Source organism: Nanorana parkeri, unplaced genomic scaffold (genome assembly GCF_000935625.1).
Source record: "Nanorana parkeri isolate BGI_ZX_2015 unplaced genomic scaffold, ASM93562v1 scaffold412, whole genome shotgun sequence".
NCBI classification, from domain to species: Eukaryota; Metazoa; Chordata; class Amphibia; order Anura; family Dicroglossidae; genus Nanorana; species Nanorana parkeri.
Window position 1 is genome coordinate 436,078 of NW_017306680.1, and position 20,697 is coordinate 456,774.

The 20,697-nt window shown below is 42.2% G+C and overlaps 1 protein-coding gene across 4 annotated transcripts in view; it reads left to right on the forward strand.

Moving 5' to 3' along the window:
- Nucleotides 1-20,697, forward strand: part of RFX2 (regulatory factor X2) — a 49,326-nt gene that overhangs the window by 7,038 nt on the left and 21,591 nt on the right. For 3 of the 4 annotated variants that reach the window (XM_018559697.1, XM_018559699.1, XM_018559701.1), the window contains exons 2-5: nucleotides 14,039-14,151; nucleotides 15,903-15,986; nucleotides 17,310-17,386; nucleotides 20,089-20,353. In XM_018559697.1, coding sequence (XP_018415199.1) covers nucleotides 14,047-14,151; nucleotides 15,903-15,986; nucleotides 17,310-17,386; nucleotides 20,089-20,353 — 531 coding nt within the window. In that variant the 5' untranslated portion in view covers nucleotides 14,039-14,046. The remainder of the gene's footprint in view (nucleotides 1-14,038; nucleotides 14,152-15,902; nucleotides 15,987-17,309; nucleotides 17,387-20,088; nucleotides 20,354-20,697) is intronic. The other variant, XM_018559700.1, reaches the window with a different exon arrangement.

Genomic DNA, 20,697 nt, shown 5'->3' on the forward strand with positions numbered 1-20,697 from the left:
TTTTTTCAATACTCCTAAAGCTAGTTAACATTTTACATTACAAGGCACTTTAGAAGCAATGCAACTCTAAATCCAGCTTGAGCATAAATACAAGTAGGGCTGCTCAAGCTTCTGCATGCCTTCTGCAAGTGCACAGTGTATATCAATTTGCAGCTCTGTAATAAGACCGATGTGTCATTTCAGTTGGTAGACCAGGTCTATCCCATCACTACTGCTTGGCAAGGTTTATTGTCAGAAACAGCTGTGAGCATATTCAGCTCTGTGCCCCCTCAGTAGCTGTCAGTGGAGGTGATCAAAATGAACTTGTTTGAGTGCTCAATGCAGGTTCTGTATATCATTGGTAGTGTGTGTGTGTGTGTGTGTGTGTGTGTGTGTGTGTTGGGCAACTCCAGCCCTCTAGTTTTGCTTTAACTACAATATCCCACCATGACTCTGGGAGTCGTGCCGGCAACTGTCGGTCTTGCAATGCCTCATTGGACTTGTAGTTCCAGAACAGCTGGAGTTGCCCACCCTTGGTGTAGAGCAGGGGTAGCAAACCTCCGGCCCTCCAGCTGTGGTGGAACTACCAATCCCCTGAGGCATTGCAAGATTCTCAGACATGACTCCCGAAGAAAGATGCATCATGGGATTTGTAGTTTCACCACAGCTGGAGGGCCGGAGGTTTGCTAGCCCTGGTGTAGAGGCGTTTAAGGACTGGAAAAGGTGACCAGACTCAAACTGATGAAGATTGTGCCCCCCTTTCTTTATGTGCATCGTTAATCTGAAGCTGGCCATACACCAGGAGAATTTCATTAGAAAAGGTTTGTTTTGTGGACACTGAAAAATATACGCCCATTTCTTATTTTCTGCGAAATTTAGCTGGGAGGTCCATACAATTCAATATCAACGCATAGAAGTGCATATGACATGCATTTTGATGCGTTGGCAACAGGTATAAACAAGCTTTGGCTGACAGCTGTTAACTCTGCAAAATCCTAAATTTAAAGACACATTAAAAAGGCACATTTGGGCCATGTATTAGACGTGACCTCCGGGGGCATCCAACTGGTAAAGCAGAGGGGGGGAGAGGCTGTGTGCCAGTCTTGGAACCAGCAGTAGAGGGGCTCAAGTAAGTCCTTTTACATAGGACCTCCTAAACAGTCCTTAAAAAAGAACGCTGGGGAAAAGTATTAAGCCTTGCAGTGGGGCTACCCCCGCATTGCAAGGGTTAAGTTCTTGTTTGTAAGAAGGGAGCAAAATAATGTAAAAAAAAGTTATACTCACCTGACCCTCTGAGACTGCTGGCTCATTGACTGGTCCCTGGAGCCTCTCTTCCCCCTCCACTGCAGAGGTCTACGGTCTTGTAAATATCACGTTCTATATACTGTGTATACAAGGGACATACCATTGCTCCCTCAGCAGAGGAGACAGGCTGGAGGGAGCATTGTCACAGCGGGACAGTTCAGACGATCAGGTGAGTATAACCTATTTTTACAGCCTGAGACCCAAAGCAAGCACTCAACCCTTGGAGTTAATAATGGTTTTCCCCAGAGTTCTGCTTTAACCTTCCCTTTTTTTTTTTGCTGGTGGAGTTTAAAATATTTGAGAATTTACGAAAGATTCTACGCAATGGAAACTCTTTTTGCAAAAAAATAAAATAAAAAATATTACGTATTTATTACCTCTTCAAACCTTGAAAGGGTTAAGGTCTATGCGGGCAGATATTTGTTTTTCCCGAAGATACAAGCTATAAACCTCCTCCGCGCCACCTGTATCCTAATGCCTCCAGGCGCTATTTAAAATACGCCGACATCACTGTGTTTTCATATTTAACTTTGGTCTCCATGGTTCCCATTCTAAACACAAGGGGACTTCCCGTGCATATCACGGAGCAGAGACACCTACTGGTTAGAGGAACACAGTTGTATTAAGCATCACTTCACTCCCCTTCAACTCATTTCACTTCTAAATCCGACCGTGGAATTCTTTGCCTGGCGAAGAGGCAAGAATCATTTTTGAATTCTGACTGCCTGCTGTCTGTTTGCAAGTGGCATCCCAGCAGCTTTGTAGTTTTCCTGGTTGTTTCCCTAAATATGTGGGGTCGGTAGGGGCCCAATATGTTTTAATACTAAACGGTGCCTTCTACATTATGTAATAATAATAAAAAAAATATAATATAAAATAATCTTCATAAAGTTTTTAGATTGTAAGCTCTCACGGGCAGGACCCTCCTTACCATCTTGTCTTATATTGTAAAGCGCTGCGCAGACTGTTGGCGCTATATAAATCTTGTTACTTGTATATTAATGTATGTCTCCTTTTTTAAAAGCAGTTTCCTGATGGAATTCGGATACTGTGAAGTAAACATTCTACGGTCAATTTAGGCTTGTTTCCGGGATATTTTGTTTAAATTGTGAGACCAGTCTGAGGTTGGCTACGTTTTTAAGAAAAATAGGCAAAACTTGTTGAGCATTAATATTCCTCCCTTTTTATTATGATTATAATACAGGATTTATATAGCGGCAACAGTTTGCGCAGCGCATTACAATATAAGGAAGACATTACAATCCCAATAAAAATCAAGACAAGATGGTAAGGAGGGCCCTGCCCGTCAGGGCTTACAATCTAAAAGGGAGGGGAAAATTATTTATTAGTATTTATTAGTATTCGGCTTACTGGTAATTTCTTTTTTTCCTCCATGCCTGTGACCTAAAGACTGTCATAAGGTAGCTTCTGTCTAATCCAGGGGTGGGCAACTCTGGCCCTCCAGCTGTGCTTTAACTACAAATCCTGCCATGCCTGTAACTGTCAGCCTTGCAGTGCCTCATGGGACATGTAGTTACACCACAGCTGAAGGGCTGGAGTTGCCCACCCCTGGTCTAATCTGTAATCTACTGCTGCTGCCTTATGACTCCATGAAGAATGTTGAAGTGCCACAATACTCTACTTGATATCAAAGCTGACTTTCCTTCATTGCTTCCTTAGAGCTCTTTATCTCTGACCATAAGGCTGCTTTAAACCTACTTTAAATAAAAGTGAGCAATGGCATAGAATTAATTGATGGAAGGCACACCATGGTTGAGAAAGGCTGCTATAGACCCAACAATTGCAGCTCCCATAGTTCTATCCTTGCAAATTTCTCTTAGGCCCTCTTCACACCTTGCTGTTCTGTTAACATGTGGTATTTTATATGTTAATGTACATTGAGTGGAATTTATCAAAACTGGAGCAGACAGAATCTGGATTAGTTGCTCATGGAAACCAGTCAGCTTCTCTTACATTCTCAAAGCTTACCGGAACAAACGAAAGACAGAAGCTGATTAGTTGCAATAGACAACTGCTCCAGATCCTGTTTGATCAATTCCCCCCCTTTTTGTTTAGGCAGCCCTTTCATTTAGAATAGACGGCCAAAAACAAACCTGCACCTTTTACCTGTACCTCACAGTCTCATACTGCAATACACCCATATGAATCCAGCCTTAAAGTACAACCAAGGCCATAACTGTTAAGGTCATTTTGGATAGCGTAGGGAATAGTGCACACCCCATCAGGTTTTTTTGTTTTTTTCCTTGCCCCATCTGTGTGCCATTGGGGGATTGCCCCATACTTGCTGTTCTGTAAACACAACAGGAAGGAAGAGAAAATCTCTCTAGAGAGTAGCCACTGGAACAAGTGTTCCAATTGGTAAATGTCCACTTTATTCCTGATTTGATGGCACCTCCAAAAGTTTGGTTTCTCCTACAATTTCACTTTCAGTGGTCACCAGGACAAATCGAAAGGGTGCATCTTCCGAATGAGTACACAGACAGCAATAAAAACCTAATAAATTGAAAAAGCCAGCACCCCATAATGAGCCTTAGTTGTTTGAGGTCTCAAACGCTTGAAACCTGTTTCTCCACATGGGTGTTTTTGCCACTTTTTCTGTCACTTACATAGTTAGTCAGGTTGAGAAAAAAAAGACACATGTCCATCGAGTTCAACCTATAGAGATATGGGGGGGGGGGAAAAAGGAAAAGCCTAAACAGAACGCTATGTCCACAATTACCCACTGTTGATCCAGAGGAAGGCAAAAAAAAACCCTATGAAGCATGGTTCAATTTGCTCCAACAGGGGCAATTGTTTTGTTGAGCCCTCAATAAATAACTAATGCTCATTATGGGGTGCTGGCTTTTAATATTTCCTAAGCTTACAGTATCACTGGTTACTGTGTACTCCCTATCCGTGGCATTCATATAGCAGCCTTTCTCAACCATGGTGTGCCTTCTGCCTTCCTCAGGGGTGCCTCCAAAATTTTAAAGGTAGTGGTACTGTGTTGTGAAGGGACAATAAAGACTGATGTAAAGGGAGAATTCTGAAGGAAAAGGGGAGGACTCTGATATGAAAGAGGGGTTCCTGATGTTAAAGGGGGGGCACCACTGATGCATAGGTTAACTCTGATGTGAAAGGGGGCGGGGAGTTTAATTTGAAGCGGGCACTTTGATTTAAAGGAGAAACCTTTTTTTTTTTTTTTTGCACCGTATTTTGGGGTATCTCTAAATTGATGACCTGTGGGGGCTTTTAAAGCGTCTTCTATGGACTTTTTGGGGTACTGGGGTTTTTCGCCATTTTACGGATGCACGCAATTTGTAACCTGGGCATGTTGGGTATCGTTTTACTCGTTGTAACCTCATCTTTTATGTTTCGTTAACAAAATGGGTATTTTGTTTTGGGGCATTTAATTACATTTTTCACTAAATATTGGGGTTTAATAAGGAGTTGCGCTAATATTGCGCAACATAAACATTTGCAACTACCACCATTTTATTCTATAGGGTCTTGGCATTCAGAAAATATATAATGTTGTGGGGTTTTAAGTAATTTTCAGGCCTAAAATGTGGAATATAACATGGGTACAAAAAATATGAAAAAAAGGCCTCAGTCATGAAGGGGTTAAAATCTATGAAGTTTTAGCTTTGGGTGCCTCAACATTTTGTATACTTTTAAAGGGTGCCGTGACTAAAAAAAGGTTGAGAAATGCTGGTCTATAGCAATAAAAACCAGACTGGTTCTAACGACTTACCGCTGTATACCAAACGAAAATAAAAGTTGTAGCATTAGATCCACTTTAAGGTTCCATACACATGGCATCAAAATGGGTCACCTAGGGCTTGCGCCTAATGCATGCGGAGCCATTTCTGACCTCCTGGGGCCGAACAAGTGCATGGAGCTGAATAATTTCGTACACTTGATCACTTAGCTGCTCATCAGTTTGTCCTTTGTTTTTCCTTATGTTTCTCCTGAGCAGAGCTTTTGCTGTTGGCAGAGCAATGAAGCAAAGAATCGTTATAGGAAATGTAAACATAAGCATGAGGTCCATGGTGCGCAAGTGTATAATCCCAGTTACTTGCTCATTGGTACCTCTTTGGATGTTACAATTGCCATGGCTACATTTTAACATGCACATTTCTATATGCTATTTTAGACGAGGTTATGAATAAACTGGGTGGATCTCGAAGTTCCCTGTGACCCCTCTGTGCTCTGCACAGTATGTTTGAGCTCATACAGCTGAGTCACCAGCCTGTTCCTCATTACAAAGGAAGCTTGGGTTACACAAGGGAAAGAAATAGTGTGAATAGGACTACACGGCTGAGAGGCCTGTCACATTATTTTTGTACTACTTGACTTGGCAATCTTTATAATTTTATTTGGCTTTGAACAAAAATATACAGTGTTTTCATTAGGACCTAATAAAAAAAAAAGATATCCATTTCATAGTGACTTCAGCTTTTTAAGAAAGCTGAGGCTATTTTTTTTTTAATTTTTTTTTTTTGATCAAGCAAGACTGATGTTAATTGAGCCTAACCTGGATTAAAGCGTTTCCTAGGTAGCATTGTTGTAGTGCAGACACTATGTGACACCTTGTGATTAGTGATGGGCTCGGGCGTGTTCGCAGCTCCACGTGCTGAGCCCGCCAGGAAGCTGACAGCACCCCAGCGCCAATAACAGGTACTGAGACATTATCCCGGTCCGCAGCTGCAGAGATCGGGATATGTCTCAGTGCCTGTGATTGGCGCTGTCAGCCTCCTGGCGGGCTCGGCACGTGGAGCTGCGTATGCGCCTGAGCCCATCCCTATTTGTGATACCTTTTTTAAATATGTCCCTTTTTATATTCTCCGCCCTTCTATCACTCATCCTTATATCAGTTACTAATAGGAGATATTGTAATGGCTGAGGGCAGAAAGTGGGAAACGCATGGAGTCAGATTGTCTACACATTGTCTTCTTTTTAAAGGAATTAGGCAAAACATGAGCTATAAAACACCTCCTTTTTACATTATTTTGTTACAAAAGTTGGTCTACCAGTCCATTTTTTTTTTCTGGTCAGGGCTGTGGGCATTTAAAAAAGAAAAAAAACTACTTGCCCAAGGGCTAAAGCTGGGGCCAAATCGACTTGTCCCTCATGACAATCTACTTGTTATGATACAAAACCAGGAAAATTGTATTTCATACTTACCGCAATTTTCCTTTCCTGACTAGCTCCATGGCAGCACACAAATGGGATGGCCCCGCCTCCCTACCAAAGGTAGATTTTCTTCAAGTCAAGGTCGATGCGTTGGTCTAAAACATCTCTAAAGGAGACCGCATCGTCCAATGGCAGCGTCACGTACTTCACCTCTTCCTTCTTGAAAGGGTAGAGTTTGGAGAAGCGATTCCGCAGGGTCGTTTTCCGATCCACCTGCTCCCATTCATGGAATATAATCTCCTTTATCTCCTCAAAGAACGGGAAGGTACCTGCCTCCTTCCTGATGTGTTTGAAGAACCTTCTCTTCTTATCTGGCTCTGCCACCTCATATTATTTTAACCAAAACCATATTTAACTGTGCGAAGAAGCACGGTCACCTGAGTGCTTGCAATTTGTGAGCGATATTCATAATCCATAGCGCAGGGCTGCAGTACGGATAGTATACCCCTACCAGAGGAGGGGAAGGACCATTCGCCTAAAGTCAAGTATAGCAGGAGGGGCCAGATTTGAGAGGGTAATCCCCTTTTCCCAAATTAGTTTGGAAAGTGAACTTGCCCTTTAATGCACATTGTGTAAGTTGGAGAGTGCTGCTGCCTGGCTACCACAATATGGCACACAATGGAATAGGGGCAGCACTCAGCACGCACACAATGCCTTACGCAGTGGCGTCACAAGGGGGGTGTGGCCCGCAACGTGTGACACCAAAATGACAGTCATTTTTGTCACCTCCCTCTGAAAAGTTAGATGCTCCCGACCTTTGAAAAGTCGGGCCTCTACAGAGTCGGAGCCAGCAGGGTGGATCCCTGCAACATTATTGAGATCTGTCCCAGCTGCACAGTGGCTCTGCATATCCGCATATAGGAGGCAATGGCCCGCTAAATGCTGTGTTTGAGTCACAGGAGGACTTTCGTAAATATCCTCCTGTGACCCTAAAGAGAACTATAGCCAATAGAGGTTCGACCCATAGTTCTCTTTTTAAAGAGCAATTGCAGGCACCGAATAAATCCAACCAGGGATATCCTGCAAACAAAGTGCACTCAACGTACCTTGGAGTTGTGTTCTCACAAGCTTCTTACCTGTTCAATGGCAGTGTGCTCCCTGAATCGTTTACAGTATCACACTCTTTTTAATTGGTTGAGAAAAACATTTTGATCTCAATACGCAAGACGTTTGGTGTGTGTGCGTGAGAGCAAAAAGCCTACATGGGTTTTGTAATACAGGAAATGCATTCTCAAAAAACACATAGGTAAGCAAAGGGATCGGGGTAGACTGGTACAGTGCATGTATGCTTGAATAGGGCCAATTCAGGCCTGTCTGGCTTTTGTGCGTTGTGTTAGTGTGTTAGCATCTGTTGCATTAGGCAGCTCATTCATTTTAAATGGGCTGCCAATGCACAAGAATGGTCCAAAAAATGGGCATGCAACATTTGTTTCCTGACAAAGCAAACCATGACTCAAAGTACTGTTGTCGTATGTTATGGTGCTCCCCAACACGTGTGTTGCTGCAATTCCCTTATCGCTTTGGGCTGCCATTTCTTCTGAAGATAGTCATGTTGACCCTCTCGATTCAATACTTTGAGTTACTGATCTGGAGAAAATCTGTAGAAGTCATCTGACTTTCTTGATTGTTCTGGGTCACTAAACCAGAAGGGGTTGAAGAGTGGGTCAGAGTAATGGTCACTTGACTAACATTGCAGAAGGAGGTCGGCAGTGGTAGCTTCCTTATTCTTCACATGATGGTAACATTTTATATTTCCATGTGGGCTCCTTGAGTATTTTCAACAGACAGAACAAGTATAACTGTCCCCTCCACTGTGCCAAGACCTCCTGCTTTCCAGCTAACTCGTCAACTCCTCCCATGCTTGCCTCTCTCCCATCCTCTGGAACGCTTTACCCCAATCTGTCCGTCTATCTCCTACTCTGACGGCCTTTAAGCGATCCCTAAAGGCTCATCTCTTCAGGGAAGCCTATCCCACCTCAAACAAACTAACCACTTAACTATCACTTTCTCAAACAACTCATCCCACAGCGCTACCTCCTCACGTATCACTTGCCCTTCCCTTTTTAGATTGTAAGCCTGCATGGGCAGGGCCCTCAGAGTCTTGAATTGTATTGCAATGTCTTCCTTATATTGTAAATCACTGAGCAAACTGTTGGTGCTATATATAACCTGTATAATAATAATAATAATAATAATAATGGACATGGAATTTTAAAGCCTATCCTTGCCATCAGAGAGTTACCTTTAAGCATTGTAGCATATTAGTAGAATTTGAATGTCTGAACTCTGCTGCCTAATGTCTTTTAGACCCTGGAGCCTAGCAGAAATATGTTTGGTTTACCTGCCAAAGCATTTGCAATCTTGCTCAGCCACTCTTGTGATTTATTCCTCTCTACCACACTGCACAGCCAAAAAGATTGCTGTACTACTACTTGGTTCTACTTCTTGGCTTCCTACTTGCTGAATCACTTCCCTAATTAGACCACTGTGATTATACTTCTTCACTGTAGTGAGTAACATGCACACTAGCTGTACAGAATTACAAATCTGTTTGCAGGTAAAACAATAAACATATATGTATTAACATGTACATATTGCTGTTTTTCTGCCGTTCTACTTCACCTCCCAGAGTAATACTACAGCATAGTCTCCAGAGATGTTTAGGACCTGGCTGCATTGTCTGACAAGCCGCCTTTTGGATCTCATTACTGGCTGAATAGAATTACAGATCCTTTGGTAGGCAAAATAGCTTTTATATTTTTATTGCGTATTTTGTAGTTCAGTTAGCTGATGTATACTACATTTCTTGGATTTGCTTTATTAAAGGGCTGTGATGTGAGGTGCAGGCTGAGCTACCTGTAGGATGAACCATTCCCAATGAATGCATTGAGTTGGCCTTTGCCACTGTTGTGCACAATGCAATGTTCTGGCAATGCAAACACTTATAATTTTAAGACTTGTTGAAAGTGTACTTGCTATTCTTTGCTATGTATATTGGCATGTTTGCTTTACTATTTCTTTTTTATTATGGAGCCAAAGTAACACTATCTGAAGCATACCATTATGATCGGTTCTAGGTTTAGAAGTCTAAGAGTGCATTCAAGTAGATTTTTACCCCTTTTTACTCAAAATCACAGCATGCAGCTCTGCATGCTGATATAAAATCATATTCCAATAATTAGTTAAACGAACATGTTTTTTTATTTACGTTACAAGTAGAGTTCATCCGCTTCCTGGTCCACTTGGGCACCATCTCATCATTTGTGTCAAAGCATTGCATCCTGGGAAGGTTAAATCAGCATTGCATTTTTGCGAAATCTTATCTGTAATCTCATGAGATCTCTGGGAAAGTCATTTCATTTTCCTCCCCTGAGATGATGTGCATGGTCACATGTGCCAGAGTTCCAGGAAGTAAAGGGAGATGGTTTCATCTAGAGCTGCAGCTAACGATTATTTTCAAAATCGATTAGTTAGCCGATTATTAAGTCCGATTAATCGGTTAATCGGATAAAAAATAAAATCATTTTTTTTTAAATGGCTCCAGTGATTGGTCTACTAGTTTGTATTGAGATTGCAGTCCATAACAGGAGCAAGCTTGGAGCGGTGGAAGTAAAAGAGAAAAAAAAATAGTGTGGTGTGCAATATAGTGAAATGAAAAGTGTAAAATTATACAGCAATGAATGCAGAATGGCGTAGGCTCTAGAGGACTAAAAATCCCAGTAATACATTATACAGCACAATACAGAATACCACCAGCTATAGAGGAGTACAGCAAATCCCAGCAATAGCACATTATAGCTGGTGGTATTCCGCATTGCGCTGTATAATGTATTATTGCTGGGATTTGTAGTCCTCCATACAGCGCAATGCAGAATACCACCAGCTATATAGGAATACAACAAATCTCAGCAATACATTATACATACAGTGTATAATGTATTGCTGGGATTTGTATTCCCATGTATAATATACAGCACAATGTACCATCAGCTATAGAGGAATACAAATCCTAGCAATACATTATAGAGTACCATGTGGGGGGGAGGGAAAAGTAGGCTTACTTGAGCAGTCTTCCAGCAACTTGCTTCTGAGATCGGGCCTGTCTATTGGCGGCTGCCATCCGCCCACACCTGCTCCTCCTTACTTCTTCTCTCCGCGTCCGTGTGCCAATCGTGGATTTGGGCGGGCGAATCTGGCAGCGGCGAGCGTGATGTGGGGAGGTGGTGTGGAGCCGGGAACAGGGCCAACCAGTAGGAATCCGATTAATCGATGATTGAAAAAGTTGACAACTTTTTCAATAACTCGATTATAATCGATTATGTCGATTAGTTGTTGCAGCCCTAGTTTCATCTGCCCTTAGTAAAAATGGCCACTGTCAGAAGACTGGGGAAGAAAATATAAAATTAGGTATCTAAAGAATTTTAAAAAAGCCTGCAGTTATCTATAAGTATGTGTTTGCAGATTGCCATTATTAAACCTTTTCTAAATGTGCCTTTTTGTTATTTTTAAATATAAGGGTAAAGTTCCTCTTTTAAGCATGCAGGTAAACATTTTGTGGTGGTTTTACAACTCATGTAATGCTCCTTCTAGCATTGGTACATAAAGTAGGAATTCTTAACTTCTCACAGTCACAAGACTTTTGGTAGTGTTTTGAAGCCACAGGTGATTACACTGTTAGTACCATATATCTAGCTTCTTGCCTCTTGGGCACTGCATTGGAGAAGAGGCTTCTTTCCTTTTTGTTATGCTACAGAGCTACATCCTAATAAGATGTATCCTGTATTTTCCACATCTACGTTTCCATTTTCAGCCCAACTCTACACCCGTATCCGGCAAACCTGCAACTTCACCTTATTTTCCCCCCACTCTTATCAATTTCACACCTTCAGATCACATCTCTTGTCTACTGTAACCTTTCTTTATTTAACTGTCGGCTCTTTCCTCCACCTCCCTGCTACATGGGGGTAAAAGAATAGGAAGAGGGGGTCATTGTGAAGGAAAGTAGGGTGAGATAGCGTAGAGACGTGTGGGTGGGAAGGAACTGGGTATATTTTACTAATACTTTACGCTACTATGAAACAATATGGCGTCTATAGAAAACTTTTGGCAGATGTCGAAGTGTGCATTGATTTTTGCTGTTGTCTCTAGTGTTGAATGAGTTAAGGATAATCTTTACCTCTCTCTAGCATGTTTCAACTTGCCATGCTCTGGAAGGGTTTTTGTTCCCTTATTTTCCTTTCTACACTCCTGTGAGAACACATTCTTAAAATTCCTTTATGCTGCACAGCGGCTGATTATGAGCTTTAACGGCAACCCCTAGTGAGGACGCCAAATTATCATTACAATCGGTGTATAAATCCCCTATGGCCTGGGATCCACATAGTCTCTCGGTTTCATTGTACATTTGAGCATACACAAGAATCTGCACTGCAAACCCTTTGTACTAAAAATATATATATCGTATAGATATATCCCAATATGTACTGAAAAGTAAACCCAGAAATACAAGTTGCCAATAGAGGAAGGTTAGGATTGTCTGCTTAGAATCTGAAACATCAGAGGAAGTTATTACTTGTTGGCACACAAAATCTGGCTTTTTTTTTTTTTTTTTGTTTCCGTGTACACAAAGGAGAAAACCTGTATTAATTGTATAGCCTGATATTCATAGAGAGCCTGGTACATGCAACGGATATAGTTTTTAATAGCAGTATTAAACTTTTCTGTATTCCTAATCGCACAAAGTTGAGTTTAAGATCTGTCTAGGTCTCCTAATACTTTGCAGATTCTGGGATCCATTATGTTTGTTAATTGAGAAATGAGAAACACTCGCTAGTAGTTCATTGTAGCAGAGAGCCGGAATAAACATTATCTGTCCTCCACCCCCCATTTCCCTCGGTCTGGTATAATAGATGACACATTGCCTGGTTAATGGTAGAGAGCAGAGCAGCATACAGTAAGGGAGGGGGAGTGGAGGGGTGTATTGTTTAGTTTGGGATGTAATCTCTGTGTTGCTCAGCAACCAGCTCCTGGAGATGGGAGTGGACTGCAGTTACTTCTAGCAACCGTTGTTTGCACAGCAACAATCCAGGGGAGAGCAAACAGAGCCAAGGAAGGCAGGCTGTGCTTTACACATGGAGCATCTGCATCTGTTTTTCTGCTGATTAAACATAGTCTGACTTGCACTCTCCGGCACTTAGCTGTAAACTCTACTCTCTCTCTCTATTTATACAGGCTTATTTATATAGCTGTCTGCAGCCAGAGCACAGGCATAAAATATATGGATTTTCTTGCAATGCTAAATTTTGTTGGGATCGTTTCTAGACCAGGCTTTCTCAACCAGGGTTCCGGGGAACCCCTAGAGTTCCTCCGCCGATTTGCTAGGGGTACCTTGAGCAATGACAAATTGCTTTCCCACCTAAAATGATTACCCCATAAAGGGGCAGTTTCCCAATGATGTGTTATGTAAGGGGTCTTTGTTACTTTGGTCATCATTGCAAGGAGGGTGTTTTCTCCACTGACCACCAATGTAAGGGGGGCATTTCTCCACTGACCACCAAATGTAAGGGGGGCATTTCTCCACTGACCACCAAATGTAAGGGGGGCATTTCTCCACTGACCACCAAATGTAAGGGGGGCATTTCTCCACTGACCACCAAATGTAAGGGGGGCATTTCTCCACTGACCACTAACGTAAGGGGATGTCCTGTCCGCTATGTGGACAATTTTTGTGGACAATTTTTGCAAACTTTTTCTTTCCTGGCCATTATTCATTTTGTTTTCATTATTCATATATAAAGCAAGGGAGTGCTGTAAAACTTGCTCTGGGTGTCCAATAATAAGTATTCTGGATTCTTTATTCTATTTGCTGTGGAATATAGATATAAGGATTTTTAGCAGGGGTTTCCCTGAGACCTCCAGGGTAAAAAGGTTGAGAGGCTGTACTAGATGGTGTTCTTGTTTTTGCTTCTTCCCCTGAAGCTCCCACCCTCAGCCTTAAGGCCCCGTTCACACTGGGGCGGTTAGGCAGCGCGGATCCGCCGACATGAACGATCCCATCCATTGCTATGGGGACTGTTCATGCGACTGCGCGGCTTAGCGCAATCCGAACTGTTCCCTGCACTATTTTAGCCGTGCTCATCAGTGCGATTTTCCATACAGCTTTCAATGGAACCGTGCTGGATTGGCGTGGTTTTGAAAGTTTAATTGCGTTTTCAGCACTGAAACACAATTAAACTCCCAAAACAGTTAAATTAACGCGGCAACCGCCTTAGTGTGAATGGCTCTAAGAATAATTCTAAGGGTTCTCAGACTTCTAATTTTAATATGAACATTTTGTCTTTTTGTAATAAACAAAGGGTTTTCCCTCTACTTTGTAAGCCAATAACCTGACAATAACCAGTAATACATACTGTAGCTGGGCTTTCATGTTGGTAATCATGACTGATTGCTGCTACAGTGTGGCTAAGAACAAAGCTTTTTATTTGTCTCTTAACAAATGAGAGACTCCTATTTTGATAGTGTTAATTTTAACGCCCATGTTTTATGATTTCTTGCACAGACAGCAGCATGCAAAGTTCAGACAGTGGCTCAGATTCTGCGACCTCAGTCGCTCTACGGACATCTGCATCAACCCAGGCACCTGTAGTTCAGCCAGTACCAGCTTCCCAACAGGTAATGCATTCCTATCAATCAAAACCATTGACCATCAAAGTTCTGCAGTGATTGGTTAGCCAAAAGTAATTTTGTTTTGATTAAACATTCAAGTTTTAGTTCTAAATTCTAGATAAGCTGTAAGGAAACCATGGAGATGGAAGTTGTGACTTAATTTTGATTTGAGAGAACTTGGTAAATTGTTTAAAAAAATAAAACAAATTGTATTTTAGGACCTGTTCACCTGCGTTATGCCGTGCCTCAATATACGTTGTGTTAAGGTAGCCCATTCAAAATGACTGTCGGCCAAAGCACCAGCAGCAGACAGCAATGCATGAATGCGAATGGGCCCTTGCATATATTAGTAAAGAGTTCTATTTTGTACAAGGTACAAACATTGAAAATCATCTAGCCGTGTTGGCTTTTAAAATATTGCATGCATCATTTGCCAGTCACATCTTCTCATTTTTTGCTCATGCAACATTAAGCAATGCCTTTTGTTCTTTGGGAACCTGATCTAGTTTCTAGCTTGCCTAATGTTAGCGGTTTTTGTTATTGGTAAAATGTAGGGATGTCCCGATATATTGGCCGCCGAAACCTATCGTCCGAAAATTGCACTTTTGGCAATGCCGATAAGTGCAATTTTCTTTCCGATATAGCGCTGCATCATATTCTCTCCTCCCCGCTGGGCGCTGCTCTGTGTCCCAGCGGGGAGGAGAGAAACTGTCACAGGCGGCCGAGCATTGCGGGAGAACGCTGTGAGCGACCGGCGTCTCTCCTCCTACAACAACGCTCAGCCTCCTGTCACAGATCAGAGGAGAGCGGTGTGGGGGCAGAGACAGCCAACACTGTCACAGTGATCGCTGAGTGTTTGTAAATAATTGAGGACATGATACAGTTGGGCAAAAAAGTATTTAGTCAGCCACCAATTGTGCAAGTTCTCCCACTTAAAAAGATGAGAGAGGCCTGTAATTGGCATCATAGGTAGACCTCAACTATGAGGGACAAAATGAGAAAACAAATCCAGACAAATCACATTGGCTGATTTGGAACGAATTTATTTGCAAATTATGGTGGAAAATAAGTATTTTCACCACTTTCTATCCCTGTGACAATTGGATTTTGAAAATTTTGGGTTGTCATGGAAACAAGGATTGGTGATAAAGCTTTAGTGGAGACACTTTTTTTTTTTCCCCATGATAACTCTTACAGGAGTGAATTTCCCTTCCTAGGTGTAGATTTCCTTTCATTTCCTGTTTCAAGGACAGGAAGTGAGATGAAATCTTTCTAATGATACAGACAGCAGTAAAAAACCTCTGACCCGGAAGAAGAGACGGGCACCCCTCGTCTGCACGTCTAACAAGAGCCAACTTCCTGTAATGTATGTACAGTACTACAAACCAGATTTAAAAAGGCGGGCACTCCTCGTCCACACGAGTGTGGTAGCATTACAACGACCCCTGCTGTACAGTAATAGCCCCGTTTTTGTAAGTAGGAGTCCTAGGTAAGTTCGATGTATGTAACCTCGGGGACTGCCTGTACAGTTTTGTCTGACTCAATTGAAGCGGCTTATTTTGGGATGAACCCTTTATCCAAATACTGCATCCTTTTCTTGGATAACCACTTGGGAGCTTTTATCTTGGGAAACTGACAGCTGCTAAAATAGAGTTAATGTTAGTGGGTTCACAATAATTATTTAAGTGTTTTATTGCCTTTCTAAGAGTAAAATGGTCTGGCCATCTACTTTTCTGTTAATCACTTTTTCCTTCCAGAGGAGCTTGTCTCAGTCATCTGGCTCTGCTCCCAAAGGGGCACATGGTCAAGGTGTGCAAAGAGCTCACCAGATACAGCAGCAGGTAACAGGCCTCAGATGGTCTAAGCATGGAGTCTGGCTGCTACTAATCATACTGCCTACCTGTCTTTTATATAAAGTACCAAAAGTCCTGCTCGAACACTTACCCCAGTCTGCACTGAAGGTTAATGTATTTTTGTGCTTTTCTCCTGCTTTCTTGGAGATTGACAGTAAAGCCACAAGCTATTGATATATACACATATACACATATACACATATACACATATACACATATGTGTGTATATATATATATATATATATATGTGTGTATGTGTGTATGTGTGTGTGTATATATATATATATATATAATTTCTTTACATTTTCAGATCTATTTCAGGTGTAGCTCCATTTTAAACTCTAAATTAAATTTTATATGGGAAACGTATTGGGTCAATGTATTTATCATTTACTCATGTTTCACCTTTCTGTGTGTTACGTGCATCAGCAAATTGCAATACCATTCATTTTAACGACACATTTGCAAAAAATGGTGCATGTCCAATTTTTTTTCTTTGGACGGTTTAATGTGTTGGCAGCCCATTCATATAAATGGCTGTCTTGCAGTTTGTCAATGGCAGTGCGCATTAACCCAACGCACTAAGGTGGAGATGGGCCCTTAGGCTCAATTCACACAAAAGCGGCTGTCTTTGTGCATTCAGGCCATATGAATATGCGCGCAGCCGATCTAAACCTAAAACAATGCACTTTAAGGTGCATTGTTCAGACTTTTGCAGCAGTATGAAATATCGCGTCCCGAGAAGTAGTAAATGCATGATTTTATGGTGGATTCAGCACATTCGGGGTTATAGCCACAAATGTGCGGAATCCGCGAGTATGTTAAAGTTTGCGCATTTTCCTGTGCGGAAAATGCTACCGCTATGTGTTAATGGAGCCTAAGACTTGTGCCCCATTGCATATGATTTTCTTGTTTAACAATAATGTTGCCATTTTGAAAGCTCCACCCTAATGCTGTTTACTGCACCAAGCTTAAGCTCACAAGGGAGAAAGGGGCTGCTTCTAACATTACAGCCTTGTCCAATTGCATGACTCACAGTTCAATTGCATGTGCCTGTGGTATGTATTTACTGAAGAGTTACTTTTTTTTTTCCTGTAATAATAGATTTTTGTAGATAAGAAAAAAAAAGTTTTAAGTGTATAAAATATACAGTGTGGGAGAAAGGGGATTTTAACTTTTGCCTACCATTTACATACATATATATATATATATAATAAAACTTCATTTGCAATAATGCACTCTTTTTGCTTTTGAAAATGGTAGTTTCCAGTAGGCTTCCTCTGATCATAAATGTTAATTTTGCCTTAACAGGTCCAGACAGTTCAGCATGTTTATCCAGCACAGGTGCAGTACGTGGAAGGAGACTCTGTGTACACCAATGGAGCAATGTGAGTCGTGTGTGTTCTCAATCTATAGGTGCAGGCTGGCTATTGAATAAGAAAGGTCATTTTTATTAAAATAAATGACATAATGGCTTGTTAATTATGTGTATCTGGTCTTACCAAAACCTAGGGCGTTCACCTAGAAGATGCAAACTAAAAGCTGAAACATTTATATGAATTACCTGGCAATTTAGATTCTGTTCAAACATAAAATGCATGTCTCAGCACAGGGCTGGCTTTAGTGACCCCACCCCCCTCGGTAGCCACACCTATTTCTCCAATATCCGCATCATGTAAAGACTCCCATTTTGTTAAAGGAGAACTATGAGGTGAGTGCTCTTCACTCTCCTCATAGTTCTAGCCGACCTGTGACAATGAGACTGTCACAGGTCGGCTCAGTAGATCGGGAGGTGAGCAATAAAAAAAAAAAACAGAAGGCAAACAAGTGGTAAACCAGGGGTCTCAAACTCAAGTTATTCGGGGGCCATTGGACAAATTTTTTAGTCCCGTGGGGGCAGCTAGTATATACGGTACCAGTTTTAATGTATGCACATGTTACAAGCGGCAACTGTCACCGATTTTAAATTAATGATCAGGTGACAGCTGCTGCATGTAAACGCCTGCACACTGCATGTAATCATATGTGATCCAATTACATGCAGTTAGGAATCAATCACTCTCCCTGGATACACGATTGTTTATCCAGGATCCAGGGAATTGTTTTTGTAACTGCATGTAATCATATCGCATACGATTTCATTGCGGTATGTAGGTGTTTACATGCAGCAGCTGTCACCTGATCATTAACTTGAATGGGTGACAGTTGCTGCATGTAAACGCCAGATTAGGGATTCCTGCTTCAGGAAAACGCAAGTTTGCGACCCCCCCCACACATAATACACTTCACCACCCCTCCCCCACACACATAATACACTTCACCACCCCTTCCAAGCCCTTCCAGCACATATAATAATAAACTTGTCCTCTCCCTCCCAAGCCCCCAGAACACATATTAAACTCCCTCCCAAGCCCCCAGAACACATAATAAACTTCCCCCCTGCCTCCTTTCCTTCCAAGCCCCCTCACCTGCTGGCATCTGTGCAGGGAGGATGCACATCATCGTTCCCTAGTTATCTAGTGGTGATTAGTAAGGACTAGTGCAGACCTTACTAATGATCCATCATTCGGCCGGAGCTCAGAAGTGATAGAGCTCTGGCCGGAGCTGACAGGAGCAGCTCTGCGGTCTGCATCAGACAAAGATGCAGACCGTGTAGCTGCTCCCGCAAGTCGGGCACGCGGTCCGTGACCGTGTGCCCGACTTGTCAGCTGGCTGCGGGCCACATAGTACCGGCTCGCGGGCAGGAATTAGCCCGCTGGTCGGTACTTTAAGACCCCTGTGGTAAACGATAAATGTCAAACTAAATTAGAGTCTATAAAAAAAAAGTGTCAGGATGTCACGCAGACCCTTTTTTTCAAATAAGTGCATCTAGAAAAGTAAAAAAAAACACAAAACCTAGACCACATGTTAAATTAGTGAATTACTATATGCCCGCATATACGAAAAATGTATTTGGGCACATAATAATTTGAGAATGTGTGGCGGCTATGTTGTCCACTGGTGCGTTCTGCGAATGCGCGCCTCCATCTTGGAGGCGGGGAGCATGACGCCATGCATGCGTGGCGTCAGGAGACGTCACACACCAATATAGGCGCCGCCATCTTGGTGTTTACCTAGATATATACCAAGATGGCGGCGCCCAACACGTGCGGTGTCATTTGATGTTATGCGTGCTGTCTCCAGAACATGTCTAATAATACGTGGGGGGGGTAACTTTTTTTTAACATTTTAATTTTTAATTTTTTTGTGATCACCGTGCCACGGTCTCAGTGATAGCAGATGTGCCGTAGGAGGATGAGGGGGGGGATCCCCGAAAACCATGGCGGTGGGGGCCGGACACGATTGCCGCTGCTCCTTTCATACAAGTGATCAGATCACTTGTATGAAAACGAGCCGAGGCCCCACGCTGTACATTCAGCTCTGCTTGTCCGGAGCAGGGCAAAATGTACCAAAAAGCTACTCGCTTGGCGCCCGAAACTGCCTTTGCGGATGTCGGGCGATAGGAATTCCACACCCCTGGTCTTCCAGGCCAGCAACCTGAGAGATGATTGGCTTCTCCTTCTACAGGAAACAAAATTGGAAAAGCAGTTAAATACCCTCCCACCCCCTCGTCCCTCAGTTGAAATAAAAGTATACTACCTCCTCCAGTGCACGAGGGAAACAACTCACAAACAGGATGCAAAAACAAACCAGGGTGGAAAGTAGGCTTGCTGTCCTGGAAGATTCATAGAAATCCCACTATCTGTAAGTTTAACAGAACATTTTTTTTTTTTCTCCTGGACTGCTTGCTACAACTAAGCGTGTGGGAGGGGGTTATAGCCTCTAGGGGTTGACTTTCAGTTTCTCTATGTGCCTAGCTTCTATTTCTCCTGTATACTGTAGTATAACCCTTGGTTGCTTATTATAAATAAAGCCGTGTCCCATCAATTGTGAAAAGGATTTCTGGGAGTGCACAAATCCTATCTTTTTGCTTTGATAAGCCAATGGTGTCTTCTCTTGCATATCTCGTGCAATAAATTAGCATTTGTCATAACAGGCTTGTCGGTGGTTCTTTTCTGACATTTATATCTGGTAATGTTTGTTTTCACAGCCGGACGACCTATTCTTACAATGCCGAAGCTCAGATCTACGCTCCTAGTAGTGTTGCCTCATATTTTGATTCCCAGGGCGGAGGTGCCCAAGTGACCACTGTGGTCTCCACTCCCTCTGCCATTCCTTCCCACAGTATGGTTGGCATTGCCATGGATGTAGGTGGGAGCCAAATCATCTCTAGCTCTGGAGCATACCTGATCCATGGTGGCCTAGACAATTCTCGTCATTCTTTGTCTCACACTTCACGTTCTTCCCCTGCCACGGTATGTATAGAACATCTACACTAGTAACATTTAAAATGCTTATTGTGGCTAAAGTGCAACAGCAGCAAAAACATTTTATTTATTTGGATAGAGTGGGAAAGGGTTGGCCAAGCACTCTTAAAAATATTGTCGATTTCAGTACAGGACAAATTGTTGGGACTTTAAATTTTAGTTGCTGCCTTTACCAAATGGGAGCCATTTATTTTCTTAATTTCCTGTCCTAGTAATTGTAGTCATGAAGACAGGAAGTGAGGTGGAATCTCTTCAACAGGGACACACACAGCAATAGAATCTTTTTATAATTTGCTGGTTTTTACCTTTTTTTTTTTTTTTTTTTTTTTTTT